General features: G+C 57.9%; 1 protein-coding gene across 1 annotated transcript; it reads left to right on the top strand.

Annotated features, from left to right (window-relative positions):
- Positions 1-2,742: 2,742 nt before the first annotated feature.
- SLC38A3 (solute carrier family 38 member 3) lies at positions 2,743-17,627 on the top strand. Its single transcript, XM_020915937.2, has 16 exons — positions 2,743-2,831; positions 10,505-10,661; positions 10,754-10,835; positions 10,987-11,102; positions 11,698-11,771; positions 11,854-11,946; positions 12,030-12,111; positions 13,198-13,280; positions 13,367-13,425; positions 13,598-13,759; positions 13,856-13,935; positions 14,177-14,277; positions 14,513-14,637; positions 14,745-14,889; positions 15,975-16,078; positions 16,168-17,627. The coding sequence occupies exons 2-16, from the start codon at positions 10,561-10,563 to the stop codon at positions 16,270-16,272; spliced, it is 1,512 nt and encodes a 503-aa protein (XP_020771596.1). The 5' UTR covers positions 2,743-2,831; positions 10,505-10,560; the 3' UTR covers positions 16,273-17,627.
- Positions 17,628-21,756: the final 4,129 nt, after the last annotated feature.

Here is a 21,756-nt window from a genome sequence, read left to right as displayed (position 1 = left end):
GTGCTAATCTCATACTCATTGACGGTTCCCTGTGGTTAAGCTGTTCCTTCTCTCCACCGTGCCCTCTCTTCCCCACCCTGGCAGGTGTCTTTCTTCCCCTTGGCAGAGCCAAGTCCACAGATTGCTTCTCCATCAGGCTTTTCCTGATCTGCACGCTCTAATCTGGCAGGAACTTTCTTGCCTCAAGGACCCACACAGAGCGCTTGGAGACACTGGGGCTACGGCTGTGGGTGGGGTGGCAAGAGCTGCTGCCGTCGGTGTAGGAAGAAAGAGCTGGCTCTTCCTGGGGGCTCAGAGGTGATCCTTCATTTAGCTACTGAGGGACAAGTGAGAGTTTGCCAAGGACATGGGACAGGATGGGGAACCAGGATGGCAGAGGAACAGGGAAGTGAAGGCTGGCATGTTCTTGGAACACCAGGAAAGAGCGTGGCCAGCTGGGCAGTGGGGGAAGTAGGTCAGGAGGGTCTCAGGGAGGCTGGCTGCGTGTGAGGCAGGTGCCTGCAGTGTGTCGGAGGAATCAGTGGATACAGATGCTAGGCTCTGAAGAGAGGGTTGGAGATGAAAATGGGGCCCCATGGTAAAGAGAGTCTTGGGATGCTGTGTAGCCAACGTGCCAGGGGATGTGCTGGCATGCTGAGAGGAGGCTGCCTAGCTGGAGGCTCAGAAGACATGGCTAAAGAGGGAAGAACAGAGCAAAGGGCTGCCAGGACCCTGCAAGAAGGGTCTGAGTGATGCTGGGACCCTATGTTCTGCCTCATGTATCTGGCAGTTTCTTGGGGCTGTGTGTCAGTTTCTGGAGATGGGGGCTTGGAGGTAGGAGGCTGGGCCACCGGTTGAGATAAAGCTCCCCCCATCTTCTACTCCAGGTGACTGCCCCCAGCTCTGCAGCTGCGTGGATGGACATTCCCTCCAGTCTCTGTGAGAAGGTGCCTGGTACCTCTCAGAGCCCTGTAAAGACTGCCAGCTGTCCGGCCACCTCAAGCTGGGCTGGGAGATTCGGCAGGTGGCAGGAAAGGCCTCTGAGCTGTGTTTGCCCTGGCTGGGGCCCAGGCCTAGCATCAACAAACAGGCAGCTCCTCCCCCAGCCAGGCCACAACTGGCCTGGCCCAGGGACCCCACACCACGCCGCCCTGGGGCCTCTCACAGCAGCCCAGCCCAGCGGGCCCCTGCTCCCCCCAGACTGGATTGAGGACCCCAACACCCACATGCCAGTGACCTTGAAGCCAGACCTGGATCCTCAGGAACTGCCAAAAGGAGCAACCAGTCCTTGGCAGATGGCTTCTGTGAGCACCCAGGATGTGTGGAGGTGGGCGGGGGACAGAACTGAGACTCTGGTCAGCACCTCTCCTATTTGACTCTGTCCCATGGACAGTCCTAAAGCCCCTCGGAGGTTGAGTTTTAGGGTCTCTCAGGAGCAAACTAAGCTGTGATCTAGGGATTACATCAGCCCCAGATTAAGAGGGACAGCCAGTCCCTTCCTGTTTTTCAGCCCTCCACAGAGAGGCAGTTTAGATGGTTTGAGGTTTTCAAGGATTTCCACCAACCCAATGCCTTTCTCTTTAGTCCATTGAGCCCCCTGGCCTTCCCAGCCAAAGCTGAGTCCCCTGTCCTTGATTCACAGCTTCCCCTTAACCCACTCCCTTCAGGCCAGGGGAAACGACAGCTATTTCCTTGTTACACAGAGGGAAACTGAGGTACGCTAGGGATTGGCTGTGGTGGTGCTATGAGTCAGTAGGAAGAGAATCCTGGAGTCCTGACTCCCAATCCAGGGCAGAGAAGGGGTGAGGCCTGTCTTCTGAGGGCATTCTCCCCAATACCAGGGAGGGGGACGGACCTGACACAGAGACATCCAGCTTGGCTAGGAACAGCAGAGGCCATGGATTAATCGGATCAGAGCCAGTGGCTGAGAAGCGAGGGACAGCTGTTAGCAAACAGTACCCCCTCCAGCTCACCCCCCAGGTCAGGGCTTTCCCCAGCTTACTGCTGGTTACACCTGGGTGGGTGGGCCTTAACACCCACCACGCACCTCTGAGCACTAAGGCCTTGGGTAAGAAGCAGGCAAGGATGGGATTAGAAGCCCTCAGCCAGGAATACCAGGACCACCCTGAAACCCTTTCCGCCAAGGAACCAAGTCCCAGACCCCACTTTCCATGGGCAGACACAATTGTCTCCTACTCTTTAGAAATAAGGAAGTGGGGGTGGGGGCATGGCCAGGGAGATACAGGTAAGGATCAATACGAGCCAAGCCTTGCTCCACCCCCGTCCTCACTCTATCCTCAGTGTCTTTCGATTATCTGCAGTGAGGACAGAACTGATGCAGAGTCCCTGTCCTCACTCTATCTCGCCTCTGCTTGGGAAGGGTGAGGCCGGCAGAAAAGACATCTTGTGCCTAAGTGATGTCCGCAAGTCCCCCATGCAAAGCTTAACTTCACTGAAGTTAAGCATGGCTCTGTTGCCATTCCTCTTGGCTGAAGAGCCCCTTCTGGCTCGAGGAAAGTGAGGGCAGAGCATTTCAGGGGTTAAGGGGGCACTCGGAGACCTTAGAGAGAATCTGTCCTGGACGAAAGCATTCTCCCAACAAGACTCCCCCAGCCCCTTCCGGAGCAGCTGCTGTCCTAGCTAAGGGCTTCCCCTTTGCTCCAGGCCTGCGGAGGGCCCCCGCCTCTCCCCCGACCGGCCCCTCCTCCCGCGAGCCGCCCAGGATTGGAGGGCCGGGGGCGGGCCGGGGGCGGGGCTGGGCGCCCTTCATCCCGCGCCGCCGAGCTCCGCAGTGGGCAGAGCGGACAGTACCGACTCGAGCGGAGCACCGCGCGTCCCTCCCGCGAGGACAGGTACCGCTGGGGGCGCCAACCCTCGCCGGGGACACCGGGCGGCCGGAACCCTACTGTCCACTTTCGCGTCCGGATCTGGACTCCGGGCAGGTCCCCTCACCCGCCCTGGCTCCGGGCAGGCGCCCCAGCCTCTGGGAAACCAAAGCTTGGAGAGCTGCAGGCTCTGGGGACCCGCCAGCTCCCAGCTTGAGCTGGTGTCCCGGGAGGGGCACCTCGTCGTTCCGGGGCCTCTCGCAGGGCCGGTGGGATAGCAGGAGGTCGGCGGTACCCGGAGCCAGGGTCACGGGACGCCTTGTTAGGGGCTGGGTTGGCGCGCCGTGGGCTTGCCGAGGCACGGCCCACGGGGACGGGCTCGAGAGGGTCCCGGAGGGGGGGCCTAAGAGGGCCCGGGAGCAGGCCCTGGAGCGCTGCCCCGTCGGGCGCCCTGACAAGCAAATGGGCCCGGCTGGCAAGCCGGGCGTCAGGGTATATTTATCCTGCTGCCTTAGGCAGGGGCTTGAGGGCAGATCCGGCCAGGCTTCCTGAGGGGCTACGGGACACACGTCCATTTGCAGCCAGGCCAGCGCTTACGGCGGGCACGGAGCGAGTGTGGCTCCCGGGACTGAAGGCGGGGCTCGGTCTGCGCTCCTCCCCGCCACGCGCACTGGGACCGAGGTGTGAGAGCTGGCAGCGCGCGCAGGGGCGGAGGGGAAAGACTGGGACTAGGTTCGCAGGAGCCCGCCCCCGCCCCACGGGCCCCTTCGATTGGCCACAGCAAGTGCGTGCGTTTGTTTACACCCGGCGGAGGGGCCCGGGGCGGGGCTTATGGGAACCCTCTCTCTCCACCCGGCCCCCCACCCTCACCGCAGTCACCTGAGCCTTGAGTCCAGGTATAGGCTCTGCGACAGGTCTGAGGGCGACTACGTAAAAGGTCCTCGCACTGTGGGGGACACCTCGACCCAGGCCCATCCTTCCTTCAGCCTGCCAGTCTTGTCCTTCCTTCCACGACTGCCTTGGGCCTCTGTGCTGGCCCTGAAAGAAGCCCTGCGTCTTTAATACACAGTCTGGCATGGGGGCTCACTTTCTTCTGGAAAGGAAGCAAATCCCTCAGAGGTTCTCAGTCTGGAGCATAGAAAGCTGGCGGGATCCGAGAACAGGTCCATTTTGAGAGGGGGAGGTTCTGCACAATCATGGAAGGCTTCCTGTAGGAAGAGCCAAAGGTGGGAGAAATCAGGGGTGGATAAGGCCAGACCTGGCACATCTCCAACAGGCCTGGAATACCTGTAACAAGAATCTTTGGCTCCTTGAGGTTGAGCTGTATGTCTCAGAACTTTATTCCGCCTGGTCTCACAGAGCCCCTGTCCTCACTGGCTTCTCAATCCACCTTTTGTTCAGTACTGGTTCTTTGGGACCATGTCACAAACACCCACCATGAGGCTCCAAGTGGCAAGATCTTGAGAGCTGGTTGCCCCTGTCCTAGTGCCTGCTCCCTAGCAAGTATCCTTGGTGGTGGTTGTTTAGTTGCTCAGGCGTGTCTGACTCTTTTGCAACCCCATGGACTGTAGCCTGCCAGGCTCCTCCGTCCATGGAAAGAATACTGGAGGGGGTTGCCATACCCTTCTCCAGGGGATCTTCCTGACCCTGGGATTGAACCCACATCTCCTCCGTTGACAGGAAGATTCTTTACCACTGAGCCACCAGGGAAACCCAAGTAGCCTTGGAGCCCTGGAGAGATGGAGAAATTGAAGTGAAATAGGACAGACCAGGTGGTTTCATGGTGCTTGGGTGGGGGCAGGGAAGGTTTTTTGAGTTGAACTGAGTGCACCCTGAAAGTCTGGGCTGGGTCAGGGGCAGGCACTCAGTTTGAGGTGGGAACCGTTTTAGGGGAATGGTTGGCTGTAGAGAGGTACAGTTGTGGCATCTGTGCACCCAGAAAGCTGGGGTGGATTTGCAGCCTGTACCCACTAGGAGAGGGGCACTGCAGGGGGATGTTCTCAGGCAGACATGGCTGGGGAACCAGACGCCACCTGGAGCAGGTGAGATGGGCTGGAGGCTTGCCAAAGACTTTGAACCCATTTCGCACATTTCATATTTACTGAGTACCTACTGTGTGCCCCCTGCACATTGTCAGGTGGGTGGAGGGCTGGACTTTGACTCTGGATAAGAAGACTGATGCAGGGTGGGGGCTCTTAGAGGACCAGGCAGGGTTACTGGGGGCCAAAGGGAAGGACCAGCTGCTGGGCAGGAGGGACTTTCCGGCCTGCGGCCTGGGGTGGCTTGGATTTGAATTTCCGCTCTGTGGGCGACGTCCTGTACACAGCCTCTCAGCCGGCACGTCTGCACACGTGCGTGGCTGCTGAGGATGGGGTCACTCCAACTGACGGTTCTCTTGTAGCTTTCCTGTTGTGCAGGTACACAGGCCATGGGTGCTGGACTTGGGGGCTCTGAGCTTTCTAGCTCATCCTGGCCTGTGGCTCCATCCTCTGAATGTCTCCACCTGGCTAATGAGGGCATAACCTGCCCTAGTAAGAATCCAGAGATGCTGTGGCGTCCCACTGGACCTGCTGCCCCTCATCTGGGCCTCTGGCACCATCCACTTCTTGTTCCTTCTGGGGCGCTCTGTCTGGTAATGCTGGCTCTCTGTCTCTTTCTACATCTGGCTATCTCTAACTGATTGGCCATCTCTGTCGATCCATCTCTCACCTATCTGGTTGTCAATCTGTCTCCCTGTCTGAATGTCTACACACCTATCTCTCTGTATTTTTCTCATTTTGTGTCCCTGTGTGTGTGTGTGTGTGTGTGTGTGTGTGTGTGTGTTAGTTGCTCAGTCATGTCTGACTCTTTTGTGACCCCATGGACAGTAGCCCACCAGGCTCCTCTGTCCATGGAATTCTCCAGGCAAGAATACTGGAGTGGGTAGTCATTCCCTTCTCTAGGGGATCTTCCTGACCCAGGGATTGAACCCAGGTCTCCTGCATTGCAGGCAGATTCTCTGCCGTCTGGGCCACCAGGGATGCCCTCGTGTCCCTCTGGATCCATCTGTGTTTCTTATCTCCCCGCGCCTCTGTCAGTCTCTTGGTCTGGATCTGTTTGCATGAGCACAGATATCATGTGTGTGTGTGTGTTTTCTCCCTCTCTCTTCCCTTCCTCCAACTCTCCCTGCTTCTTCCTGACATTGGATGGTGCCTCTCCTCCAGGCTGATCTTGTCTTTTGCTCCACCCCGCCCCCCGCCCCCTACATCGGGGTCTCCAGTGAGTCCTGAGCTGCCCCAGCCCCTGGCTCCAGCTTTCTTTGGGGCCAGAAATCCGGCTGTCCAAATATTTGGCCGCCTCCAGGGGATTCCGGGTCAGCAGGGAGGAGGATGGGCTGGCTGGCTCGGGGTCTCCCCTGCCCCTGGGGGGGCCACAGGCACGTGATGTCCTGTCCTTTGCCTTAGCTGAGCCTCAGGCTGCACGTCCTTCTCAGCAGGCTGGCAGTGGGGTGAGGGGGGCTGCTGCTGGCTGTGGCCGAGTCTCGAGCCGAGAGATTCTGACCACAGCTTCCACCGGGTTGGGGGCAACCTGAGCGAGGAGGGTTCAGGGTTAGGCAAGAGGGGAGGCCTAGGTGTCTGGGGATAGGCCCAACGCTAAGCATCTGTTAGATGTTTAGAAAGTGTACCCTGTCACAGGAAAGTCCACCTTCCGGCCCCAGCGGGGGCCTTCAGATCCTCCTAGACGGTTCCGGATACCCAGAACACGGAAGCACAGAGCCAGGGATCTAGGGGGTGAGGGTTGGTGTGGCCGGCACATGGCTGTTCTCCACCACTTGCCTTCCCCTGGATGTGGCCCCTCCTGCCTGCCACCCCCTCAGTACCAGCCAGGGGTTAGCCACACTGGTCACTTACTCAGTGTTGTTGACAGTGAGGGAGTAGAGGATGGAAGACTGGATCCGCTGAGGTCAAAACCTGGAGTTGTGGGTCTCGAGGAGGGGCAAAGTACTTTTTTTTTAAGCATCCTCTCCTGTTCTAAACATCCTCCCACTTGCCCTGTCCCTAGACCCCTGACCTCAGCAGTCGGCTTCGCACCAATCGCCGTGGCTGTGCCTTGAGAGCATACAGTCCGCACGTATCCGGCAAACCCAGTTTCCCTGTTGACTGATGTCTGGTCCGAGGAGGTTGTTTTCCTTCTGAAGCCTGGAGAGGCAGGTGGACACTAGGCTGAGAGAGGCATCTTCTCTCAGCCAAGGAGGGAAGTTGTAAGGACCTATGAGCTCGAGCTGGAGGCAGCCGTTACCCCTGAGCCTCCAGGGATGAGCACAGTGGAGCCTTAAGCCAGGCCCGCTGCCTCTGCCCTGAGATCTGAGCTGAGGCGGGGGCTGTCCGGGCACAAGGAACCGGGGGGCCATGGCAGCCAGCTCCGTGGGTTCAGTGCCTCCACCAGCGCGTGCAGCCACAGGACCGAGGGAAGGACAGTGTGGATTCTCCCTGTAGCTAAGCCGCCACAGCAGACCCACTCGTGTCCCTGAGCATGGGGGAGGAAAACCGGGCTGGGAGCCCTGGTGACTCCCAGGACCTGGATGAGGGCAGAGAGACACGCTTCCCATAGCAGCTGACGCAAGCAGTGGCCCCACGGTGGCCTGGATTCCTGGATCTTGAAATCTTTAATTAGCCAAACTCAACGCCTGCCGAGGAGGTGTGCCTGACGAATTCTCACCCTGTGATGTCTGCGTGGGCGGACGTTACCTGCTGTGCGATCCCGGTGGCTTCTGGCCCCCGGCTCCCCCCTCCACCTCGGCCCTTATCTCCCAACAGAGCAAACAGGCCCCAGGGCAGTGGCCTGGACCATCGATTTACTGCTTGAACTCATGCTACACCCATGACGGCTGCTGTTCTGATGATCTGCTCAAGGTCGCTGTGATCTCCCCACCCAAGAGCCTGACCCCTCTCTGGGGGCCTGTGGTCTGCTCTAGGGGCAAAGTCCTCTGGGAGGCGCCTCACTCTGTTCCCACCTTTGGTCAAACCTCAGAGAACCCCCGGAGGACAGGAGGACACTGGGGTCCTGAATGGGGAATACTCTGTCCATGATCCCACTGTGAGGCAGGGCCAGGTCAGGCCTCAGACCCAGAGTGTCCGCCCTGGGCTTCCCCTGCAGTGGGTCAAAATCTCCTGGCTGCTTTCCTCAGTCAGGGCTAACCCCTGAGTCTACCCAGATGTCTGATGCAAAGAGGCCTGGGGATATGACAGGCCTGAGAGATGGGAACAGTCAAAAATGGACTGCCAGCCTCAGAGAATGGTTAGGGGTCCACATGTCAGGCCAGTGCTAATCTCTACCCTGCCCCCACCTCCAGCCCTTTGTCCTGCCTTAACTGAAGTCCAGGTTCCTTGACCTCAACTTTAAGGCCCTGTCGGGCTTGTCTACAGCCATAGAACCTTCATCCTATCCTCACAGCCTGCCTCAGGGCCTTTGCCCATCCATGCTGTGCATGCTGCTTGAGCTGCTCTTTCCTGTTTCTATTCCTTGGGGGCTCCTGCTGGAATTTCAGAACTGGCTCTCTCACCTCCTCCTCCAGGAAGCCTTCCTTGATGCCTCTCTCTCTCTCTCCTTTTTTGAGTCCCAGCACTGTGTGGCTCCATTACAGCAGGAGCCATCGGGTAGGGGATGGGGGGTGGGGAGTGTGTCCCTTCCAGACTGGAAGCCACTTGAGGAAGGGTATTCTGTGTCCTATCTGGGATCTCAGGCCAGCCTGTGACTCAGCACTGACTGATCATAAGTACTAGGCAGGACCTGAAGGTCTAGGCCTCAGGTCCTGCCGAGGGGATGGGGAGCCTGAATCGAGGGCCTTGGGCACCTTGGCCATGCCTGTGCCAGGCGCTGTGGTCTCCCTGGAGGCAGTGCTTGGCTGCTAGGGAAGAATATTAAGGCAGAGAAGAGTGCTTTGTCCAGTCTGCCGACTCAGCACACCCAGAGGGCCTGTCCCAGCCTGCCCAGGGCAGGAGACCTGGCAAGGGTAACCCCGGCTGGGAGCCAGGGGGCACTCTGGAGTGACTCTGGAGATCAGGTGCAGGTATCCTTGGAGGGGTGCTCTTGTGAGGCTCAGGGCAGGGGCATGAGGAAGACAGGCCGACCTGGGGGACTCTGGTCCAGGGGTAGAGGGCATGAGAAGAGATGCTCAAATTGTCATGGTGCTGCGAGGACAGGCAGGAGGAGAGAAAGGTGTAGGTGCCAGCATCAGGGGAAGGAGAGGCAGGGTAAGTGATCCAAGGGTGCCAGGTATGGGGTCTTCAGGACCGAGGTGCCTAGGATCGGAACTCTGCCTTGCGGCTGCGTCGGGCAATCACAAAGAGGTCCTTTGGTCAATTCCATGTGGTTCCTGCCCCGAGGACACCAGGGCCTGCGGCCTGAGGCTTGAGTCCTGCGCTTAGCCTCCCCTCCCCACCCTAGCCCTGAAGGCTGAGTCTGAGATCCCTGGTGCTCTAGTTTTAAGAGCACACTTGACACCATCAGGATCTGGAGGTTTGGGGCGGGATGCCGGGTTCCCAAGCAGAGGGACTAGTCAAGACTAGGCTCTGGCTGACCTGCCTGGCAGTGCTGCAGCCTCCCTGGTCTCTGCCCTGGCCTTCTGTCTGGCCTTCAGGATGTCCTTAGAGATGCTTGGGGGCACTATGCCCAGGTACCTTCTAGACATGGGGTGGGTGGCTCCCAGCCCCAGTGATGGGAGAGGGGCCAGCGAGTTGTCTGGGCAACGGGCAGAGCTGGGCACGGGGAGGAGGGGAGCCCTCTGAGGTCCAGCAGAGCACAGGGAAGGGAAGACTGATCCAGCGGTCCAGTCCCATCTACAGCTGGCCAAGGGGAGCTCCTGACCTGGGGCTCCAGGCGGTGGGGAGTCTGCTCAAAGTGTGGGCACCTAAGGGTGGGGGCTTCCCCAGCAGGGGAGGAGAGGCTTGAAAGAGAACATGGCCCTGAGGCCATGGCTGCGTGGCCCAGAAAACTGGGCTCTGGGGGCTCCCATTTCCTGGAAGGCCATGCGGGCACTTTGCAGCCGAGCGGGCAGGGCCCAGGTGTCCAGCCACCCAGCACCGCCTCAGGCCTCCTGACTCCGGGGGGGTAGTCTCTGCGCCTGCCGTTCCCAGCGCCAGCTCTCAGCCCACAGAGGGCCTTTTGTTCTAGCTGCCAGCAAAGCCCGCCGGGCGGCTGGGAACAGGGCCCACAGCCCTCGCCCTGTCCCGAGGCTTCCAGCCGTCGGGCAGTGCCGTTCTAGGTTGGCTCGGAGGCCCCTGGCACACAGGGCACAGGAAACCGTCTCCCAGTATTAATGTCAGGGAGGGGGAGTCAGCCCAGGGCCCACCCCCAGAGAGGGGTCTGGAGGCCTGGGACTCAGCACCCTCGGGTTGTGGCAAGTCAGGTCATGCAACTGACCCTTACTTCACAGATGGTAAAAGCAAGGCCCCCAAAAGACTTGCCTGGGCCGCTACGTCTATGTGGCGGTGGAGGGGGCAAGCACTAGGTGCTGGCCGAGGTGTCCCCTCAGGATGGCCTTGGGGGCTCAGGGATGCCAGCTCTGTCCCTCAATGGCAGCTTCCAGAGACGCAGCAGGCAGATGCGAGTGGATATGTCCCCAGTGAACTGGGGGGTGTGCTACAGAGCAGACTTTCTGTTGGAGTCTGGGCCACAAGCCCAAGGAGCGGGAAGAACCAGAAGGACTGTCTGCTTTGCAGACGTCTGACCGCATCAGTGTGCGAGCCGGTGTTCCTGTGGCGGTGGTCCCGGAGCCATGGAGGCACCTCTGCAGACAGAGATGGTGGAGCTGGTGCCCAACGGCAAGCACTTGGAGGGGCTCCTCCCAGTCACTACCCCCACAGCTGGTGGCCAGAGGTGAGCGCAGGACCCCGTCTAGGCATATGGCAGGGCGGGGTGTGGGGGCAAGAGGCTAGAGCTAAGCTACGTGCCCTGGCCTGTGCCTGCAGGGTCGAGGGGCCCGGACGGAGCTGTGTTGAGGGCGAAGGCTTCCTACCAAAAAGCCCCAGCAAGGAGCCACACTTCACCGACGTGAGCAGGGGCTGCAGTCGGGGGCTCAGGGGCATGGGAGCAGTAATGAGACGCACCGGGAGGCTGAGGGACAGTGCAGGAGGGAACGTTGGCTTGCCCTCCGCAACTCGCTGACTCACCCCACCCTCCCGTCTCACTCTGGTGCCCGCAGTTCGAGGGGAAGACATCGTTCGGGATGTCAGTGTTCAACCTCAGCAATGCCATCATGGGCAGTGGCATCCTGGGGCTCGCCTATGCCATGGCCAACACGGGCATCATCCTTTTCCTGTGAGTGTCCTCAGCAAACCTTCTAAATACAGGAGCCCCAAACAGGCCACTAACCCTGACCTCCAAGGACCTACCAGTTTCCTATCCCAAGACCCAGGCTGCAGTAGGTGGGCACTTACACTCGCCCCAAACCACAGCTGGAAAAAAAAAAAAAAAAAAAAAACCCAGCCCTGGCCAGACAAATATACCTCATTTCCTGGTAAACCTGCTGAGATGACGACACGGGGCCAGCCGAACAGGCCTGAGTCTGTCCTACCACATTTAACACGTGATGGATGAATCCAGTGGCCAGGCCATATGTGGGTACACGTGTCCTTACCTGGGAGCTCTGCCCTGCAGCCTAAATGGAAAATATGTTTGTTCTGAGATCTCAACGGGAGGTGGTGCTTAGAGGGTCTCTTCTGAGTCCTGACCACCCTGCGTCAACCTGGGTGGTGTTCGCCACCCCTGGGGACTGTCAAGTTTGCATACACATATGTTGGGGGTCCAGACACCTGGGTTACAGACCCTGCACACCCAGCCCCTCCCCAGAGCTCATAGTCCCCTGCTTGCCAGGTCTGAGCCCCAGTAGCCTCTTTTCATCCGCCTTCCCCAGGTTCCTGTTGACAGCCGTCGCCTTGCTGTCCAGCTACTCCATTCATCTGCTACTCAAGTCCTCAGGGATCGTGGGTGAGCCCCAAATTTGGCCTGTAGCAGGGAGGAGTGGGCTGGGGAGAGCTCTTCTGACTGTCCTGGTTCCCTTCCCCCATAGGCATCCGTGCCTATGAGCAGCTGGGCTACCGTGCCTTTGGGACCCCAGGAAAGCTGGCAGCTGCCCTGGCCATCACGCTGCAGAACATCGGAGGTGAGGCTGATGGACAGGCCAGCAGTGGGCGGTGGGCAGGCTGAAGGCTGGCTGGTTTGGCTGACCTGCCCTTCTCCCTGCAGCCATGTCCAGCTACCTGTACATCATCAAGTCCGAGCTGCCCCTTGTCATACAGACCTTCCTGAACCTGGAGGATCGGACCTCGTGAGCCCCAGGGTGGGGCGGGGCTGGGTGAGGGTGGGAGGCTCTGGGCTACCCCCACTGCTTGCCCTCTGCTAACAGAGCTCAGGCTGGACTAGTGGGAAAGACCAGCCAGGGTGGAGTAGGGGGCAGAGAGCTGCTGGAAAAGCTGAAATTCAGTGCACAAGCATTTATGAGGCATCTTGGGGAACCTTCCCAGGAGAGCCTTGTGGGGCTGGAAGGTGCAGTGAGGCTGAACAAGCTGGCCCCGCCTAGCCCTGGATCCAGCCCATGAGCACGGAGGACCTGAGAACCTCGGGCTTAGCTCTAAGCTCCTGCTATTCCTGACCATGGCTTGGGTGTTAGCTTCCCCCCACCTCGCCCCAACTGAGAAATTAAGCCCACAGTGTCCCAGTTGCCTATCATCAGTTTAGCCAGTACTGATGGCATAGCCATGTTTTGTGGGTAAGAGAAGAGAAGATAGCCAGGCCCTGCCCTTGGAGACACAGCCCCAGCAGGCAGAGAGGCCGTGTGGCTGTGAGCAGCTCTGGGTGGAAACAAAGAGCCAGGATTCGGTGCCCAGGCCCTGGGGGCCTCTCCTGCGGAGTTGGCCTTTGGACTTGCCCTGGAAGGAGGTTCTCTTTCCTCATTCCTATGCCCACTGTCTATTGAGGGTGTGGGCCAGATGATGTAGGATGAAGGTCCTGGGGGCACCGCAAGGAGCTCAGGTGGTTGGCAAGTCCCTGAGACCCCCATGGAAAATGCCCCCCCCCCCCAGACCCAGGTGTTTTCATCCCACCTGCTTAGGGCTACTTCCTGGGCAGGCTGGACCCAGATCTGTGTGTCCTGGGAAAAACAGCCATAGTGACTGTAATTGTGATGGTTACCAAGTGGGAGCCGCAGGTGTTAGTCCTCACCCTGCCCCGGAGAATGCTGGGCGTGGGCCCATTTTGCAGATGGAGAAAGGGAGACTCGGAGGTGGGGACGAGTATTCTTCAGAGGTCGCTGCATGGCATCCCTCAGTGGTACCGCTGACCCCGACTGAGGGCGAGCTAGCCGCGCCACCCGAGGCTGAGTGACTAACTTGGCTCCCCACTTCCGCCCCTGCAGGGACTGGTACATGAATGGAAACTATCTGGTGATCCTGGTCTCTGTCGTCGTCATTCTGCCCCTAGCCCTGATGCGGCAGCTCGGTGAGCATGGTGGTGCCAGGGCCTGGGGCCTGGGGCAGGCGTGGGAGGACCCCTCCGACTCACATGCACCCTCCCGCACCTTGCAGGCTACCTGGGCTACTCCAGCGGCTTCTCCCTTAGCTGCATGATGTTCTTCCTAATTGCAGTGAGTCACCCTCCACGTGGGTTCAGGGAGGGGGCAGACCTTTCTGGGCAGCCTGGGTCAGGAGGACAGCTCCACGCCTCTTGATCTGCACGTGGCTTCACAGTGACTTCCCAGAACCCCTGCCTGGCCCTGATGCCCTCATCCTCTCCCCGCCCCCCAACTGCCCACTTAGGTCATCTACAAAAAGTTCCACGTGCCCTGCCCGCTGTCCCCCAATGTGGGCAACACGACAAGCAACGTCAGCCTCGTGGAGATCGACAAAGAGGCAGGGCTGCAGGCCAAGACGGAGGCCGGGGCGTTCTGCACGCCGAGTTACTTCATGCTCAACACTCAGGTTGCAGCAGGCCAGGGGAGGGGCAGCAGGCCTGGGGAGAGTGTGGGACCGGTGAGGGGGGCGGCCTGTCCTGACACAGAATCCGTGTTTCCTCAGACGGCATACACCATCCCCATCATGGCTTTCGCCTTTGTCTGCCACCCTGAGGTGCTGCCCATCTACACGGAGCTCAAGGAGTAGGTATCCATGTATGGGAAAAGGGGAAGTGGTCCTTCTCCCTGGGGTGAATGGAGGTGGTCGGAGCCAAGTCATTTTATCCAAGGTCTCTATGGCTGCCAGAGGGGCGACTGGGGGCGAGAAGGAGGCTCCTGAGCTACCAGATGGTGAGGGTGTGTTGCCAGAGAGAGACCCTAGGACACCCAGGGTTTCCCAGTGTTGCCCAGCTTGGCACCAACCCCCTCCCCTGCTGCCCCATAGCCCCTCCAAGAGGAAGATGCAACGGATCTCCAACCTCTCCATCGCCGTCATGTATGTCATGTACTTCCTGGCTGCCCTCTTCGGCTACCTCACCTTCTACGGTATGGCTGGACCATGGGGGGCAGAGGCAGAGGCCAGGCTGGGGGGCAAGGGGCTGGCCAGCGGCCACGGCAGCCTGCGTACTATAGGCGCTCATTAGGTCTGTGATGCCTGTGTGTGCCCTGCGACTGTGGAGGTGAGTCGGTTGCCACTCCCCACAGTGTCAGGGTCAACCCAGGCTCAGAGCCCAGCCCCCTCCCCGGACCTCCTGCTGACCACCCTCCCTGCCTGCCGCAGACGGGGTAGAGTCGGAGCTGCTGCACACCTACAACAAGGTGGACCCGTTTGATGTGCTGATCCTGTGCGTGCGCGTGGCTGTGCTGACGGCAGTCACACTCACAGTGCCCATCGTTCTGTTTCCGGTGAGCCAGCGTGCACGTGGCCAGGACCATGGCCGGGGAGTGCGGGGGAGGCGGGGGCGACTGAGGTGGTTGACAGATTGATAACTCTTCCCCGCTCCGCTTCCCAGGTACGCCGCGCCCTCCAGCAGATGCTGTTTCCTGACCGCGAGTTCAGCTGGCTGCGGCACGTGCTCATTGCTGTTGGCCTGCTCACGTGTATCAACCTGCTGGTCATCTTTGCCCCCAACATCCTGGGCATCTTCGGGGTCATTGGTAAGGAGTCTGGACCTCCTGTGAATGGAGGCAGGGTGCTGCCCCAGGAAACTTCCTCTCTGCAAACCCTGGCAGGTTCCTGAGCTCAGACCCTACATTTGAGAGATGGCTGCCTGCCATGTGCAAGCTTGGCCTCCCATCTGAGATTTGTTCTTAAGGGTCTGTCTCTTAATCCATTTTGAGGGCTCAGAACCACTGGGTCAGTTACCCTTGCTGGAGGTGTTGGGGGATGGGGTGGAGCCCAGGGGTCAAGGGGCCTCCACAAAGGATTTCATCAGGCCTTGTCCCCACCCCACATATGAGGAAGTATACAGTGATTAAGGGAGAGCCATATAGCTATTAAGCGGAGAGCCTTGATTCAACCCCAGGATCATGGAACCATAGATTTGGGCTTCTGTCCAACTGTCCCAGTTGGAGCTCTGAGCGGGAAGATCAAACAGTTCTGACATCTTTGGGGTTACTCAGCTCAGGGAACTGACTCTTCAACTCTGCAAGGACTAACACACTGACCTGGGGACTGAGTAGCATTTATATCATAGACAGGATTCTTGGTTCTATATGTCTGAAATCTGACTCAAAATGAATTAAGCATAAAGTAATGCGTGGGCTCAGTTGATTGAAATGCCTGCAGGAATATCTGTATCCAACAGTCCAATATCCTCAAAGCTTTGTCTATCTCTTGGCTTGTTTTTTGCTATCTTTCACTGACAGATTCTCAGATACCAAAAGCCCTAACCTTCTATCCTGGTGGATGGAGAATAAGGGGAGGGGCTGATGGACTTTCCAGAATCAGGCAGAGTTCTCAAATGGAGTTTCAAGATGAGACTCCCTCATCAAGGAATGTTGGATCTCATTAAAGTGTCCGACCCTGAACTTTAGCCAGTAGGTGGAAGTGAGCCAACAGTCGTGATCTTCGGTCGCTCAGTTGTGTCCGACTCTTTGCGACCCCATGGACTGCAGCACGCCAGGCTTCCCTGTCCTTCACTGTCTCTCAGAGTTTGCTCAAGGTCATGTCCACTGAGTCAGTGATGCCATCCAACCATCTCATCCTCTGTGAGGAGCCAACAGTGGCCATGTCTTTGCAGGTGCCACATCTGCCCCGTGCCTCATCTTCATCTTCCCGGCCATTTTCTACTTTCGCATCATACCCACCGAGAAGGAACCTGCAAGGTCTACCCCCAAAATCCTGGTGCGAAGGGCCTGGAGGTCAGTGGGCTGGTGTGAGACTGAGGGGGTCTGCCCCAACCTCAGGCCTGACCCTGACTTCTGATCCCACAGGCCCTTTGTTTTGCTGCACTTGGCATCTTGCTGATGACCATGAGCCTGAGCTTCATCATCATGGACTGGGTCTCGGGCACCAGTCGGCACGGAGGAAGCCACTAGGATGACCTCCGCATCTCCTTCTGTCTCCTCGTCCTCGTCTTCCTGCCCAGACTCCTCAGTCCCTGCTCCCACCTAGTGGCCAGTCGGTGGGGGGAGGAGAAAGGCGTGCTGAGCACTGGCATCTGGCCCTGCCCAGTTTGTTAGCGCCAGGACCAAGGCCCTTGGGCCACTACCCCACTGAGCTCCTGGGCTGCAGGGGCTTCCTGAGCTGGGAGCAGGGTGGGGCTGGGCTCCTGCTCCCTTCCTGTTGCCTCAGATCCTGCCCAAGCCCCTTACCCTTTTTGCACAGGTGCATAGACTGAGGCCCAGCGGCTGCCCCCTCAGGTCCCACAGCCTGTAGAGGCCACACAGAGCTGAATCAGCCTGCAGTCATCCCCCACCTTGCTGCCGGGCTATGGTCTGCACCCTGGGCCTCATCTCCCTCAGCCCACTTGCCTTTCCATCTTCTGTCCCCGAGGCCCCTTTCAGGCACTGGGGCTCAGGCCTTTGGATAATCTAGTCCTCTTTGCCCATCCCCCCAACCAAGAGCAGACACCCCCTGGCCCCTGAAACCCCCCTGCCTGCCTCACCCTATCCCTGAGGCCAGAACTTGGTTTTCAATTGAGGTGGGCGTGGGTACCCCCAAGGGACCTCTTCCCTGGCCCTTTGCCAGTCCTGGGGAGGCTGGGACTCCCCCCCACCCCAAACCCAGGCCACAGTTCACATTCCACTGCTGGGAGAAGAAAGAGGCTGGGGCCCAGAGCGTCTGTGCCCCTAGGAGCCAAAGACCCTGGGGGCCAGTCTAGGGCAAGGGGTGGAGAAGCTGGCAGCCCCCTTTTATAAATATTATACATAAGACCAGCTGTGCTTTATATTCTTGATCTCCAGGGTGCCTGGGTTCCTGGAAGGTGGGGTGGGAGCCGGGACACAGATGCTGATGGAAGCCCACCCTGCCTGTTTCCCTGGGATGAGTGTGGGACAGGGTGAGTCCTCTACCCCATCCCGTCCCATGCCTCCCAAACCAAGCAGTGGCGTGCTGAGACCCAGTGCTGGGCCTGGGCCAGGCTTAGCACAGACCTGCTTTCTCACGGGGTGAGGTGGGGAGGAATTAATGAGGCCCCAGGAAATGGGACAGAGAGAGGCCTCCGGAAGGAGGCAACGTGAGGTGCATCCTCAGCAGCTTCAGGGAGGGTCTGAGCTGGGGGCAGTTGAGCCCGGCAGAAGCCCCGCAGAAGGGCCCACTACCCTCCCTGGCTGCCATGTCAACCCTCTGTCAACGGCTTGCGTCTGGGGACAAAAGTCCTGGGATCCTGGGCCCTGTCTGGATCTTTTATTACTAGTAAAACCTGCTGTGAATAAAGGTGGGTTAGCAAGTGCCTGTATGTGGGGCCTGAATTCTGAGAGGGGGTGTCCAACGCAGGGCAAGAGTTCCAGGGATGCAGAGTGGCCCCAGGTGCCCCAGCCTGGGACAAGGGGCCGGCTGGGGAGCTGCCCATTGCCCGGGGCAGGCCTGAATCAGCTGGAACTCAGCAGGATGGAGCTGCCCAGGCTTTGGCATCAAACCCTCATTAGGAAAGACCCCGTACCCGGCTAGGCGGCTGGGGAAAGGGGCAGCAGGAAAAATCCAGTTTGAACTGGCAAGGCAGCTGCCAGCCTGAGAAACCCCTGAAGAAAGAACTTCCTCAAGTCGGTGGCTGCTAGGCCCATGGCAGTGCCAGCTGATCAGAGGGGGGCTTCCTGAGTCTGGTTCTCATCAGTCCCGGGCGCCTGACTCCAGCCTGGGTACTCACCCAGGAGCCCTGTGGCCCCAGGAAAGAGCTGGACACTGGCCTAGAGGTGGCCGCAGCCCAGAGTACCCCTGGGGAGCAGGGCTACCCTCTGCATGGGAATGTCTGGCTTCTTCCTCGTCAGCTGGGGCCATGGCCCTGCCCGAGACCCTGGACTCCTGGGGAGTAGGAGGCAATAAAGGCCAGGGTCCATCCTGCTGACAGACCCTGGGAGTCTTGTCTTATACTCCTTCCATCCAAAGAAGGTTGCAGGCCAGAGCAGCCACAGGACCGCCTGGAATCCCTTAAGACCTCCAGGCCTGGCTTCAGGCCTCTCAGATCAGTAGCTCCACCCAGCCCTCCCACCCACCACCCTCACACACCCACCCACATATACACATATGGGGTGGACCAAGGGCTCTGGCCCATGGAGGCCATCTCTCCCTGCCTAGCAAGGTCTCCTCCAGGCTGATGGGTGGGCAGTGGCTCCAGAGGGAAGGGGGCAGGCAATGTGGCCACTACACTATATCCAAAAGTCGGGTGCCCACAAGATGGTTTGCAAATGAGGATCTCTTTAGCCCTGGCTGTCAAGTTCTAAGCCATTTGGCCTCTGTGAAGATGGGTCTGCTGGCCATTGGTTATCACTAAGCACTTTTATGTGTTTGGAAGAATTTCTCAGGACATTTTTCTTCTTTCTTGCTTTTTAGAATTGCTCTGGAAAAAAAACTTTTTTTAATCTGAAATGTTAACAAATTAGCAGGAATTCTCTGGCAGCCCAGTAGTTAGGACTCCATGCTCTCACTGCCGAGGACCCGGGTTCAATTCGTGGTCCTTGGTCAGGGAACTAAGATCCCACAAGCCGTGAAGCATGGCCAAAAAAAATTAGAGCAGCACAAAGGTCGTCTATATTTCTTTCCACCTCTTTCCTTATGACTTCTTGCAACAGAAAAACAAGATGATATAGACCAGGAAAAAGGGCCAAAGCATGGGCCTTGGTCTCCCTGACTAGCAGCTGCCTCTGCCTGCACCCTTCTTGCCTGTATGCACATGCACAGATTCACCTAACAACTGAAAAAGAATCCACTGTTCATTCATTCGACAAGTATTTATTAAGATTTCCTATGAGCCAGGCACTCTTCCAGCACCTATTCATACAGCAGTGAACAAATTGAAGACCCCTGCCTTCCTTGAACTTATATTCTAGGTGGGGGATTAGATTCAGACTAGAAACATGAAACATAATCCGTTAAGTTATATCATTTGTTAAAAGATGATCAGTAGTATAGGGAGTAAAGATGGCGTGGTAAGGGCAATGAAGAACAAGGGTTGGGGAACTTCCCTGGCAGTCCAGTGGTTAAGATTCCACACTCCCAACGCAGGGGACACAGGTTCAATCCCTGGTCGTGGAACTAAGATCATGCATATTATTCAGTGGGGCCAAATAAAATAAAATTTAAAAGGTTAGGAGGTGGATCAGGTGGGCCTCACTGAGAAAGGGACGTTTGATCAGAGCTTGGAGAGAGGGAAGCCATGCAGATGTCTGCAGGGAACATTCCAGCTAGGAGGATCAGCCAGTGCAAAGCCCTGAGGCAGAATGTGCCTGGCATGGGAGAGGGGCAGCCAGGAAGCCGTGGAGACTAACGCCGAGTGAGGTGAAGGGGGGCTGAAGAGATGAGTGGTGGCTATGGAGGGGATGTCGTGGGACCTTGTCAGCCACCATAAGACTTCGGATTTTTCTCTGGAAAAGGTGAGAACCAAGGCCAGGTCATGAACAGAGGAGGGGGCAGGATCTGACTCAGTAGCAGCTCTAAGTTTTAAATGGATTATTCTGGCTGCTGCATTGAGACTAGACTCTGGGGTGAGGGACAGGGAGCAAAAGGGTGACGGGGACACAGGGCTATTACAGATGGTCCAGACGGGCATGTCAGGCATCTCAGCCCAGCTAGGGGCACAGTTAGGGCGAGAAGCTGGGCATGTCCTGCAGGTAGAGGTGGCAGGGTTCCCCGATGGTTTGGGTATGTGTGTATGAGGGGAAGGGCAGAGACAAGTCCAGGGCGACTCCAAGCTTCTACTGTATGTGCTGAGGGAGGCTAGAACAGGAGTCTTGGGAGGGAGATCAGTTTTGCCCATGAAAAGTTTAAAACACTGACTGGACATCAAAGTGGAAATGCCATTTTTATGCTAAGGTGTGTGACTCAGGTTCAGTAGAGTGACCAGTATTGGGGCCTTGGATTTGGGAGGCAAAGAGAGTGGAAGCCAGGTACTTGAAGCCAGATACTTGGTACTTGAAGCCAGGGGTCTAGATGTGATGGGGAGGGACAGTTTGGGTTTGGAAGGAGGAGGGGAGCAGTACGGACTGAGCCCTGGAACATTTCTCTGTTGGGAGGTAGGAGAGATGAGGTGAAACCTGCATAGAACCTGGTGGGAGCAGCCAGGAGATGGGAGGAAACCCAGGAGAGTGTGGGCTCACGGGAGACAGACAAGCATCAGCTGCTCAAGGAGTTGAGGGTGGAGCACAGACCAGTGGGTCCAGCAACGTGTAGGTCACTAAGGACCTTGACCAGGGATTTTTTTGGGCAGGGAAAGGCAAGCCTGTCTGGAAAGGGCAGAGGAAGGAGAGGTAGGACCTGGAAATAACAATCATAGACAATTTGTATGAACTTAGAGAGGCAGGGCTGACAGAGACGTTTAAGGAAGTCTGGGAAGAAGCAGCAGTTATTGAGGGTATGAGATGGGAAGAAGCTGGCAGGGTGGTGGGTTGGAGGCAACAGAAGGACTTCTGGGCCAGAGCCCTGGAAGACAGCACATGGAGATCAGACAGTAGCATCAGGGGGCACTCAGCGTGGCCAAGCCAAGCGCTGCTAACAAGCAGCATCCTGGGTCCAAGATGGAGCCAGGGACTGGGAGGAAAAAACACATGTGCTTAGTCGTTCAGTTGTGTCTGACTTTTGCGACCACCAGGCTCTTGTAGCCCACCAGGTTCCTCTGTCTATGGAATTTTCCAGGCAAGAATACAGGAGCAGGTTTGCCATTTCCTACTCCAGGGGATCCTACTCCCGACCTATGTATGAAACTCATGTCTCTTGCATCTCCTGCATTGGCAGGTGGATTCTTTACCAGTGGGCCACCTGGGAAGCCCCCACAAGGAGCATATGGAGGGACCCAGAAGACTCACTCAGGTCTCAGCCTTGACTTCCTTTAAAGTCATCCAGCAACTAACTTTCAAACATCGTCGCTGTTGCTCAATCGCGTCTGACTCTTTGTGACCCCATGGACTATAGCCCACCAGTCTCCCCTGTCCATGGGATTCTCCAGGCAAGAATACTGGAGTGGTTTGCCCTTTTTTTTTTTTAACCGTTGTGGAACAGTAATAAAAGACTGAATGCTACTTAGAAAGAAAACGTAGCCCTGGGAAATATCGGAAAGAACAGAACTGCTTTCAAAACCATACAAGGCTGCAAACCTGCCCTGCCACGCGCAGCCAGACCTGGGACTGGATTAAGTTGAACCCCGCACACCCATCCACTCCCGACCCAGCCTGTCCATACAAGGCGGCCTCTGCTGCCCCCTGGCGGTCGACGGTCAGAGTCTGGGCTGTGCGGCGACTCAGCCCATACATTACAGAACCTGGTGGTGGGGATGCTCAGCTGCTTGTGCAGGGAGCCCTGAGGTTCCAAGGCTGTCCAAGAAAAAATCCTGGCTGGCGCATGGGAGGGGCGCAAGCAAGAAGGCTTCGGGC

The sequence above is a fragment of the Odocoileus virginianus genome, chromosome 26 (assembly GCF_023699985.2).
Source record: "Odocoileus virginianus isolate 20LAN1187 ecotype Illinois chromosome 26, Ovbor_1.2, whole genome shotgun sequence".
Lineage (NCBI taxonomy): Eukaryota > Metazoa > Chordata > Mammalia > Artiodactyla > Cervidae > Odocoileus > Odocoileus virginianus.
The sequence above is the reverse complement of the archived record's forward strand: the minus strand, read 5'-3'. Positions and strand labels throughout refer to the sequence as shown.